The 12,139-nt window shown below is 41.3% G+C and overlaps 1 protein-coding gene across 2 annotated transcripts in view; it reads left to right on the top strand.

The window, feature by feature from the left end:
• The window catches only part of LOC139643594 (PTB domain-containing engulfment adapter protein 1), an 84,411-nt gene that overhangs the window by 59,360 nt on the left and 12,912 nt on the right, over positions 1-12,139 (top strand). For both annotated transcript variants that reach the window (XM_071518780.1, XM_071518779.1), the window contains exons 3-4: positions 209-289; positions 9,562-9,623. In XM_071518780.1, coding sequence (XP_071374881.1) covers positions 262-289; positions 9,562-9,623 — 90 coding nt within the window. In that variant the 5' untranslated portion in view covers positions 209-261. The remainder of the gene's footprint in view (positions 1-208; positions 290-9,561; positions 9,624-12,139) is intronic.

Genomic DNA, 12,139 nt, shown 5'->3' with positions numbered 1-12,139 from the left:
AACAAATGCAGTGCAGATGGACCTGGATTTTCATTGGCATCCATTCTGACAGCTAGACTACTCATAAACATTGCCTCACTCTGAGAGGGTGGGGATTTTCACAGAGAGAGCTTCAGACTGTCTGTTTGTTTTAGACTTTCTCTTCTTTAGTGAAGGCTTGAGGTCAAACCCATTTCTAACTTTGTCCCCCCCCCTGCTGCTTTTCCAGGTGGAATATTGGCAGATACTCAGGAGGGACCGCAAAGACGCAACTTTTCCACTATGAACCGCGCCTTCAACAGGAAAAAAGGTGAGCACAGACTGCTAATCCTCCATTTAGCTTGCGCACTCCAGCCAAGCTTTTATTAGCTACAGCGATGCCGCAACTTTTTAATAAAGTCTCCAAGCCCCTAACCTGGTTTAGTCGGATGTTCTCACTGTTGTGAATGCAGCATTTCAGACACGTTCTCTGTGGTGGTGACAGGCCGGGGGGGGGGGCGGGGAAGAGGAACAGGATCAAGCAGCGGGGAGGATTGTGTTGATGCAGCACAAGAATTGATGTTATGAAGTTACTGTATCACTTTGGGTGAAAATCTATTTGTGTTGGGCCCGTGTGATATTGTGGCTGCGCTGCCACAAACAAATCTATGAATGAAAACACTGAATATATTCTCAGTGGGTTCTGTCATTTGAGTTCGTACAGTACCCAGAATGTCCGCCCCGAATTGTGCAGTGTAACATTTTGTTTCCAGGATTTTTCTGTCTGCACAATAATGAGAAATTAAACCAAATACATACCAAACCAAAGAGGCTAAAGATCCAACATTTGTGAGTCCAGCTTTCTATGAACACAGCACTCACTGCTGTTTAGGAGACAGTTTTGGATTTCGCTCTTAAATTTTGATTTGTCACTTCATGTGGGTGGAGAAAAGTCCACATCCTACACCAGAACTTCATTTGGGCAAATAGGGTGAATCTATGGGGTCTCACCTAGCTGGGATTGGGGAGATGGGACACTCTTCTCTATTGTAGCCCCATTTTGTGATTTAGGCTGATAAGACAGGTGTATTTTTAGATAAAAATCTTACCTAGTGCAAGTATATTTTACAGAGATATGTTACAGTGGCAACAATAAAGAAAGCATAAAACTGATGGACCACGAAAACATACATAAACAGAAAACAGAACTAAAGAGGCAACAACCATAGCAACATCCACGCACAACAAATAACAAGTTTCCTGGAGAAGCGTGCATGTGTAATATATACTTTTTTCTTAATGGAGGTGGGAGGGAGTTGCACAACAGCTTGATATGTTTACCACCATCTGTCCAATTCCCTCTGGCATGGATCAACAGACCTGGAGAAGCCTTGGACGGCGTTTGTAAAGTGTCCGGGGCCCAGGTGGTGCGCCGTGCTTTAATGATATTTGGGTGTCATAATTCACTTTGTCCCATTAGGCTCCTCTATTTTAGGAGCTAAAGACGATAATCAGGGAAGGCACATATCTCAGATTAAATTTCCCTGTCATCGTGTGATATGGAAACGCAGCTCGGCACTAAGGTGCTCCGCTCCTGTCATTTTTTTTAACTGGGCTTTCCTTTTGTATAAAGCTGAAGTTGAACATCCCACCTACCTTGTGAGGGCACTTTGGCAAGAGGAATTCATGGTGGGAGTAAAGCACAACCTACAGGTTCCCTTGCCAGCGGACGGATAAATTTGTCGATGAAGAGCCCCCGGAGAAAGGGACAGATGGTTAAGCAGACAGTAGACTGTTTACCGTTCACTGAGCTGTGCTGACTTTCCCCCAACAAATGCCCCGAGACAGGCTATCACCCACTTTCCACTTCTGTGGGATTGTGAGGGGAACTATAAAGGCTGCATCCATCCAGCCATCTGCCATGAAGCATGTGTTAAGCCTTTTTCACTGAGGGAAGGACAAGAGTCTCCAAACTCTACCATACACTGCTACATCTGAACACCAGCAGACACTCAGCGCCTCGGGCAACTTGCTAGGATTCAACACATGTTACAGGCAGACCTTGGCACATGATGCAAACAGGTTTATAACAGAGTTACTTTAATGGAAGCGTCTCACCCAGATAGCTGCATGACAGCTACTTTTCATAAGAGAGCATGAAGATACAAATGACTTTGCACCATTCTCGGGTATGTGCGGTTTATATCGCTCTCTGCATGTGCTTTATGGACTTAAGTTGTTATTAAAGGTTTCCTGTTGAACGCAGATTGAACGCTGCTTTACACCATCTTCATCAAGCTCTTCCACACTTGCCGTTTTCATCATTCCAGGATTTCATTAAAAGTCAGCATGGTGGCTTTTTTATTTTAAGTTTTAAATAAGTGTTTGAATTAGTTGTTAGCTGTATTTCTTGTTTAAATTGGACTTTCTCTTCTGTGTTCTCTACTTGAACCCATATAATAAAGCGCCTACACAGGAGGATTGTTTTTGCAAAGGTATCATTCTGTCCTATATGTCCTATAAATATAATTTACATGTAACAGTGTTGGACCACCAGTACTCTTAATGCTGTTTCTCGTCAGAAGATCTATTTTGCCCTTACTCCTCCGGGAATGAATTTAGACCAAATGTACAATTCAGTCCACTGTGTTGGCTGAATTAGAATATATTGTGATAAAGGGCTATATAAATAAACTTGACTTGACCTGATTCTGATCAGCCTGCCTTGTTATGCAATGAATTAATTCTTCTGAAAACAGGGCTTTTTCAATTTCACACCAAATTTGACTGCAATTATGGATGAAACATTCCTGTCCACTGTAAATATCAACTGAGACGGATCATTCTTATTTGCAGCGGACAGCCTCACATGGGTTAAAAGGGTTTATTTGCCATAGTGATTTCATTAGAGTAAATTATTCAGTATAGGGCCTCTAGTCTCTTCTGAACTGCATTACACAAATCTAAAAGGACATTATTGCCTTGTGTTGTTGCTGCTGTTCATGTGGCTCACTTGCCTCCTTTTTTGTTTCTTGAACAAATGAGCGGGTGGTGAATGGTGCACCAGAGGAAGGCTACAGCTTTTCTATCATTTAAAGAAATTTGTTTTTTGCTCACGGTAAAATACATAAAAGTAAACTCACATAAAAGGCTGTGCAACAGGTATAGCCTACATATCCTCATTTCTCCAAGAGTAAATAATGAGCTTTTAATCACTATGGGCCTGTGACACAGGCGCTTTTGTAGCCTATGACAAAGACATTTGGGCTCAAATCTTGCTTTCTCTCCCTCTGTGTTTTTGCAGCCAATTACCATTGAGCAGCAAAACATTGCTTTCAGTTGCCTCTAAATCACAGACAAAGGATGTTAAGAATCACAGAGGACCAAGAGATACAGGCTGACTCTGTCAGCTTCCAGCTGTGAGACTGACTGTTTGTCAAAACAAGACATTTTAGCATGGAAATATATGCCGGTGTTGGAATCACTGCAGAGTTTTTTGTCAGGAGGTTTAATGCACCTGCATTTTTTCAAATTGGAGCACGGAGTTATCAAGCAAAGTTTTGAAAGTCTTAATTAAATTTTGAACATTTTCTGTAATAGTTTGTGTACCACATGTGGCTAGATGCTGAGGGGCCATGCTCCCAATCAGATTCTATAGGGCCAACTGCCTCTGATAGCTTTGGCTGAGAATGTGAAGCTTGGCACTGACAATATGTCCACTCCAGTGATTTACCTCCCTCTTTATCTCTGTGTCTGGCCGTGTTTTGTGGACTTGATCACATCTAGCAGGTACTGCCAACGGGGATCTTGATCATTTTTATCACCTGTGTTTATTGCCCTATGCTCTTGGACGTGACTTGCAATCAAAAGAGGGAGTCTAAAGAATTCATGTGGGCCTTTTGGTGAGCCTCAGAGCAGCAGAACAGAACTTCAGCTAACGCATTGCATACCAGAGGCTCTCTGGGAATTTCATGACTTACCAGCTGACGACCTTTTGACTTCTGTGTAATTGCTGCTGCCCCTGCACTGCCTATCTCACTCACCATGCTGTAGTTACCTTGTTCTGATATCGCCATCCGGCGATGTATGATTTTTATTTAGGTAAACTACAAATTATGTGGCCAGCTTTTGACTAGCTGTTGTGGAAATCTGACAAGACTTGTTTGGTAAAACCTTGTTATTGCACAGTTACATTATATTAAGTTACATGTCAGTGCCTAATTCTACAACAGTTGTTTTATGTTGCTTTGGTGTGAGGCGCAACTGTAACCATGTTTGTTATCTGTGGTAATGCTGCTATCCAAGAGAGCTGCTACATTAGTAAGTCCAAACCAGAAGTGTGTCTGTTAAAACAAGTAATTTTAAAATGAATGGCATTATAGTTGATTAAATTTCACTAATTGAATAATAAATATGATATTTTAATTGTACTTTAGACAGACTTCTCCCATTTTACGTTGCCTCAAAATATAGGCTACCAGCTGAAGTTACAAAGTTGCGTTGTAGTGACGTATCCTGGAATTTCACTTTTCAAGTTGGGACAACAAAACAATCTGTGGTTGTCTGATTACATTGTCACAATGTAATTTGGTTAGATGGGAACCAGTAGTCTTTATGAAGTCAGTGTGTAATTGCATGGATGTCTTAGTAATTCACATGACGTCATAAACACAGAAAATCACAAATTGATTTATTTTGTCTGTGATTGGCAGCCTACACTTAAGTTCACAGCTGTAATTTGTATCTAGCTACAGAAAATAGAGCTGATTTTACTGCAATTTACTGCAATTTACTGCAATGTGTCATTTCATATCTGAACTGATTGCCCCCGGGCAGCATTTGATAGATTATATTGTTACTGGTGCCAAAGAACAGTCACATGGAAAACGAGAATGACCATAAAAGAATGGTCCATTGTACTGGTGATGATAGGCGAGGACAGTGCAGGCTTTGCCCTAGATTTTTTGTAGCAGTGGGATGGAGAGGTATTTAGGCATTTGGGTCACTCACATTTGCTCAGGTTCATATAATCTCATATACAGTTATTCTGAAGGTACAATTAGTTTGATCCTAACTGTGTGTTTCAATTGGTGGAAAAAAAGTAATTGTCATTGTCATTTACCTACAAGTGGGAGAAAAACAGGTTGCTACTGCTGAATGTTTGTGAATGTTGGTCAAACCAAACCAAACTAGGGAGTCTGAATATCCATATATTTGCATTTTGGGAAAGTTAAGTTCATCTTTCATTTGAGCCCACTCACATTTTAAGTCAGAAGTAACTGTCATGTGAACACAGAGGACACTCTTTATTCCCTCTCTTAATCTTGCCTATTCCTAAACTACATATCTTTTATGGAGACAATTTGAGGTCTTTAAATGTTTTAATTGAATATTCAAATTGTTTTAATACTGTTGTTCTTTTTATTACTAATTTTATATTTCATGGTATACCAAATACAAGTGCCATGACATCATGAACTAGGTCAAATAGACCCTGATGACAGAAATGATCTATCACTGTGCTGTGTTGCACTGGTCAGGGCACACTGCACCAGTTTTTCACCATCATAGTTGATTGGGTGAAGCAGACTGGCTTCCCTGTTTATCATGTCTAAGGCATTAGACTCCACCATTCCTAGCGCTACAGAGTGAGCCAATATCACATTTATTATTAGTTGAATTACAGGAAATGAATATCCAAAATAAAGTCCAAAAACATGATGTGAACCTTAGCACGGATGCCAGTTGCCAAAGCATGCTTGAAATGCTCAGTCTAATGTCCTCTATCCATCATTACGATCAAATCAGCAAAAGGCACCCACACGGAAAATTGGATGCAGAGGTTACATGGGCTTTTTAATTTCATCAGGGCCATGTTGGCTGACCATCTCCAGACATTATAGGTTCCGGTCTTAGTGGTGTTCAATTCGGAAATGCACCAATTATATGAGCTGCAATTCATCTGTACCAATGATAATCATACATGTTTTTTGTTTGTTTTTTGTCATCGTAATATAATTTCTGCATACTGGAAGGACACTTCTGGTGTAAAAAGACAGTGCAGTGTTATATGTATCAGATTGGACTATGTTGATAGTTGGTTTATAAAATCATGTGACTGTGCATATAGTCCTAAGTACTACTACTACTACTACTAAATTTGTAAATTTAATGTATACGGGCCCTGAATACAAGCAATATTTTCTGCATTTGTTCCTCACTTTAAATTGAGTAAACTCCTCCGAGGGCTTTACAATGTTCTGGAGAAGTGGCACTACAGACACTTATGTTCGTCACTGTGCAAACATTAGCAAAGGATATGCAAACAAAGGACTTATAAGTACTCACATGTCCAAGTGTCATCCATGTACATGTAAATCCATGTACAGCAATCCAAATGTCATCTAAGTACATGTAAATGCTGTGGTGGCTGACAACACAGCACTGTGTTAGAAGAGCCAGTTTGTCTCAGATGGGGAGTGATTTACGAGCTCTGCTCTAGTTAGAATCTCTCAAAGGGCGCACTGCCTTAATATCACTGCAGCGCTCATGAATTTGTATAGCCTTTTGCATTTTCCCCTGGCTTCAGATGTCAAACACTGCTTGCAGGAGCCGCATGGATTTTGTGTCCTAACACTGGTCAAAAGTCGGTAAAACTCTTTCCCTCCAAGTACCACCAGCATAGGTTTCACTGGGCCTGGATCTGTGGTGAGGGAAGTGCTGCTCTGCACAGCAGCTAACTGCATGATGGAGAACTGTGCATGCCCAGCAAATTCATTGTCCGTCATTGATTGAACGCTGCAGTGAATTAGGCTATTGCCTGCCCACATCTTGTGGCCCTATAGAAAAATTGTGCATGCTGACATCTTTGCACTTACAGCACAGCGCAGCACTCAAGGTATAAAACAAGGTCTAAGCCTGGAGAATCCTAAAGAGGTTCCCTGTGACTATGCACAACAACACTTAATAATAGGAGTTAAATTAATGCACTATTTGTTGTTATACAGTTTGTCCACTCATGAAGATTTCTCTCAATCTTTTATAATGGGAAATGCCCACACTTTCTCTTCATTTAGACTGTCATAAACAGCTGCATTACTCTTCCTCTGATACAAGTGGTCTGGCCTCTGGTTAAGTGGAGGATTTTGGATAATTGCAGCAGATCATTTTCTTTGGATGCCCCTCTCATTGAGATCAATGAGGGATCAGCAGAACACCCATTACAAAGAGGCGCCCGATGCTTGCATTCACGGTTGAGCCTGGTCCAAAATCGAAGAAGGGTGAGAGAAAGAAAAAGATAGCTGTTGGCTCCTAGAAAAGGAATGGTTTATTTGTGATTAAGGTCTGATAGACCAAATCATCAAGAAATTCACAATCTGTGTAACAGCACAGTGTGCTGGAGGTGTTTTTTTTTCTATTTTCTCTAGTGTACCAACACACAAGTTGTTGGGTCTGCAAAGGATTTTTTTCTACGAGGTCTGCTCACTGCAAAACATGAACGTTTGAGTATTCGTGCAATCTGTAGTTCAGGAAGATAAAGGCCATGACCTCTCTATAGCTTGGTTTTAGTTTTATCGCCCAGGAATGATCCTTCATTGTGAGTCAGAGGCAATCCATTGTTTCTTTTACCAAACGATTAGCCATTTATATCTGTCTACTCTGTTTAATTAGAACAGATATCTAGAGGGCTTTGAAATACTGGTAGCAGTATTTTAGACACCAGTCCCCAGACTTGCCAATAGATCAGCCAGGATTTTAAACAAGACTGATCTAAGATTAAATGGCCATTGTTTACCCATGTAAAAACAAAAGGACAAAAAACTAAATGTGGTCCCTCAATGGCCACTGTCCACTGTTTTAATTAGTTTGTAAACGAGTGGGGTTGGAAAATTATAAGACAATCAATTTTGAATTTCAAAACAGACAGTTAAAGCACTGGTAAAATGACAAAGGCAGCAAATGGCTACTGGTTACTGGAGTGTAGCATTCATTAAGGTCTTCTGACCTTTATGCTTTGGCACGTCCTAAACTGTGAATTCTGCACATGCATATGTCTCACAGCAGAGCATTGAGAAGCCATGTACTCTTGTTCTGGGCAGCAATTTTCCAGTACACTGTGACAGACAGGCACTGAGACTTCACAGGCTGTCATCCCCTCTATTTTACATCATCCGCGGCTCTCCACACAACACATGACCCCTCCAGCTGTCAGCCTGATGACTCAACTACACACAGCCTGACCTTCAGATGCAGACGCATCCTTACGCACCAACAGTTTATGTCCCACTGGGGTGACTTCGACGGCCCCTGGTGTCATTCCCCACTTTTTTGTGCTCACTTAGTAGCCACCTTATGCAGCGAAGTGAGAGAAAGAGGTATGTCACATCCACCCCCCCACCCCCACCCCGCTTTAATCAGAGCAGTGCTGTGCTGACGCCGAGAAGAAATGTCAGCCTACCTGCCTCGCCGCTGTGCTCTCCTCCTTCCTCCCCCCGTTTCTCATAGTTAGAGTTGCTTAGTTATGTCTTAGAGCAGAGGAGGAGATGCATCATCCCTCCATCAGTTTTCATCCAAAAGCCCCTCCAGGAAATTGATTGCACTTTTGAGGTGCTAGGTGTGGCAGGGCTAATCCCATTGTATAGCTGCTAGGTAAACTAAAACCTGTGACACTTAAGATATAATTCAAATACAAGAAAAGTCCCTCAGTCTACCATGCTGTATCTGAAAAAGTGAAATGAAGTTGCAAAGGCTGACACTGCCATAAGGAAGTCTTGTGTATTAGTGGTTGGCTAGTTGCCTTGTCTCCCTCTTTTTATTTCCTATTAACAAAACAAATTACCAAAAGATTAAAACATGTCTTCCTTCCCAAGTCAAGAGCATGCTTATTGGTTTCACTGTAATGATACGGTAGATCAGCAAAGCTAGGCAATCACAATTAAGCAAATGTGGGACACCAAATCAACAGTAATTAGAATAGACTTTGAATTCATCAAACCACTTAACCAACAACATCAACATAAACAAAGTCATTAGTGCACTTATGAAGAGGGTATGGTGAAGACGGTTCACACTGTTCGCACCTCGCAAAGTCTTGATTGAAATAATCAACCTACAGGAGTTGAGTGCCCCAAGGTCACAGTCATGCATCTTTTGTCACAAGATTCATTAACACGCTTATAAGCTGTTCATGAAATGGGGAAATGAAGAAAGAAAAAAAAATCTTTAATCAGTAGTTGATGAAAGAAATTCTGAAAACGGCATAATGAGATGCTTTGGTTTGTGCTGTCGAGGAGCCATTATGATCTCTGGTCTTCTCATTGTTCATTTTTATCTTGATTAACCTTTGTATCTCTAAGGTAACTTTTAAGCAACTAATTTGTGTAATGTATAGGTTTTTTTGTCATCTATAGAAAATGCACCTTTTTAAAACTCACATGATTAATCAATTCCTGCCTTTTTCTGTGACGGTTGGCGCAATTGATTTAGCATTCATGTCTCACACTTTAGCTTGTGTGAGATTTAACCACTGATGGGGCTTATCTGTATTCATCTGTATCCCTTCATTATTGAGTGAGACTCTTATTGCTGTTTTTATCATTTCAGATAAATCATGGATGCATACCCCAGAGGCACTAGCCAAGCATTACATAGCCTACAATGCCAAGGTATGTATCACCATCTCATTTTCTCATTGTAGTGAGAATGATAAGAGCAGTGCGTGGTTGTTTTGTTTTGTTTTTATTTAACCTTTATTTAACCAGGAGGTCCCATCAAGATTTAAAAACCTCAAGATCGGCAGCGGCACATATAAAAACAAATGTTTTTCGACAGACTACGACAACAATAAAAGCAAATACAGGAACAGAACAATAATGGTGGGCAATTATTAACGGTTCACGTTCATTAATGGTGATAATGAGTACAATAATTAAACACATGAAGACCAGAGATGAAGTTCCACACCCAAACGATGAGCAGGGGCTTTTACTGTGAAAGGAACAGAATAGAACTGAGCAAGAAGAAAGAAAGAAACAAAAAAAAAAACACAACCTCCTTTGAAGCTTCTACCTTTGTGCTTGTTTGGTCCCTCTCTGGCCCAGGCTGCTGTCAGGTTAATCGGACCGCCAAACTCCCAATTAAGGTTTAGGGCTCAGCTGAGTGTCAGTCCCCCCCCCCCCCCCCCGCCATAAAATGCCAGTACTTCCCAGGATGCAGTTCTCCTGAAACAGCCAGAGTGTAGCAGCCGATTTTCCCTGGTGACCTCCAGCAAATGAGCTCAGCTATCTCCGGGTTCATCGCTTCGGCTTGAAATTGCCTGCAGTTCTCCCACTTGGCACCGGATGGAGCCACCAGTACGACTCAATGCCCTGTAGCCCTTTACATCATGCATGTAGTGCTTCATTTGAAATGCATGTGAAAGAAATAATTCACATTGTTAATTGACGTGGATTTTCTGTGTGTACCACCGCGCCATATGTATAAGTCATCAAAGAAATGTTATGCCTTATTTACCTTTCAGAACAGCTGTTTGTCTGGTGTTGTTGTGGGTTAAAATACTCCCTGTCTACGTTTAATTTGAAAGAGTTACTCCCGTTTGTTTGTTTGTATGTTTTGTTTGTTTGGGATGTATCTAAAGTATCTTCAGTCATTATCGCCCAAAACACTGGATGCTTTTGACAGGAGAATAACTTGTGAAATGGCACATTCAATTTAGACTGGAAACATGGCTCGTTACAAAACAGAGTTTTTTTAGCCTCTGTCAGATCTTCAACAAACATTTCTTAGAGGAAGACTGTCCCTCTTGGGAAGCAGTTTCCCAGTCAGGACAGTTTTCTGCTTCCTTTCAGCAAAGACTTACTCTCATATGAGGCAGAGAACCTGTCAGCATGCATCTCGCGCCTGAGAAATGTAATTATTGAACTGAGGTCCAAACTAGTCCAAACTACCACATCCTCCAACTGCTGGAGTTTTTTGTACGCAGCAAAGAGGCAGGAGGAACTGACAGGAGACGGTTCTCTGAAATCAAAGCATGTTGTCAATTCCCCAGCTTTTACTGATGAGTTGGTGTCTTCCGAAATTTGCTGAGATCTAAGTACATGACTCATTGCTGAAAGAATTGGAGAGAATGAGACAGCGGAAGTTCTGCGAGAGTGCGTGGCCTATTCTTCTTGTTTTGAAGCACTCAATGTGGTTTTAATATACACTCAGGCCACTTTATTAGGGACAGCGACAATGTTTAGACATGCTGCTGCATTTGACTGATGCTCCATTGGTACTGAGGGGCCGAATGTGTGCCAAGAAAAACTTTCCTCACACCATTACACCAGCACCACCCAGCCTGTGCTGTTGACACCAGGCAGGATGGATCCATAGATTTATGCTTGTGCCAAATCCACACCCTGCCATCAACAGAAACCAGGATTCGTCGGACCAGGTGGCGTTTTTCCACTCTTCAGTCATCTAAATTTGGTGATCACATGCCCACTGCAGGTTCTTGTTTTCGTCCTTAGCTGACAAGATTGGAACAAGGAATGGTTTTTCCGCCGCTGTAGCCCATCTGTTTCAAAGTTCGACCAGTTGTTTGTTCTGAGATGCCCCTCTGCTCATCCCTGTTATACTAAGCAGTTATTTGCATACTTATGGCCTTCCTGTTAGCTTGAATGAGTCTTGCTAGTCTCCTCTGACCTCTCTCATCAACAAGGTGTTTTCACCCTCCTCTGAACTCATGAACAAGACATTTTTGCCCTCAGGACTGCATCTGTCTGGATGTTTTTTGTTTATTGCACTATTTTCAGTGAACTCTAGACACTGTAGTGGGTGAAAATCCTAGGAGGTCGGCCATTTCTGAGATGCTGACCATTGATCATACCAGGTTCACATCTTGCCCATTCTAACATTATCGAAAAGTAATTACACCTCTTATGCTTATGCTTTATTTACGCCCGACTCGCTGTCTGGAGTAGTGAGCTGTTTGCGTAAATGGAAAGGTTTACATAATAAAGCAGCCAGTGAGTGTAGTTTTCAAAAATGTTAATGGGATCACCTCTTCATTGTGCCATCCCCACTTGCCTTTGTAGTGAACTTATCAGATCAAACTTTAGTATGTCATTTGCATGTTTTTTTTTTATGTTTTGTATTTTTGAGTGCACTGTCCCTTTAAGCTAATGGGTGAAACCTCACC

The sequence above is a fragment of the Centroberyx affinis genome, unplaced genomic scaffold (assembly GCF_046629955.1).
Source record: "Centroberyx affinis isolate AG114_WGS23_722 - 3 ecotype Tasmania unplaced genomic scaffold, CSIRO-AGI_Caff_v1 ptg000634l_1, whole genome shotgun sequence".
Taxonomy (NCBI): Eukaryota; Metazoa; Chordata; class Actinopteri; order Beryciformes; family Berycidae; genus Centroberyx; species Centroberyx affinis.
This window is presented reverse-complemented; position numbering and strand designations above follow the sequence as displayed.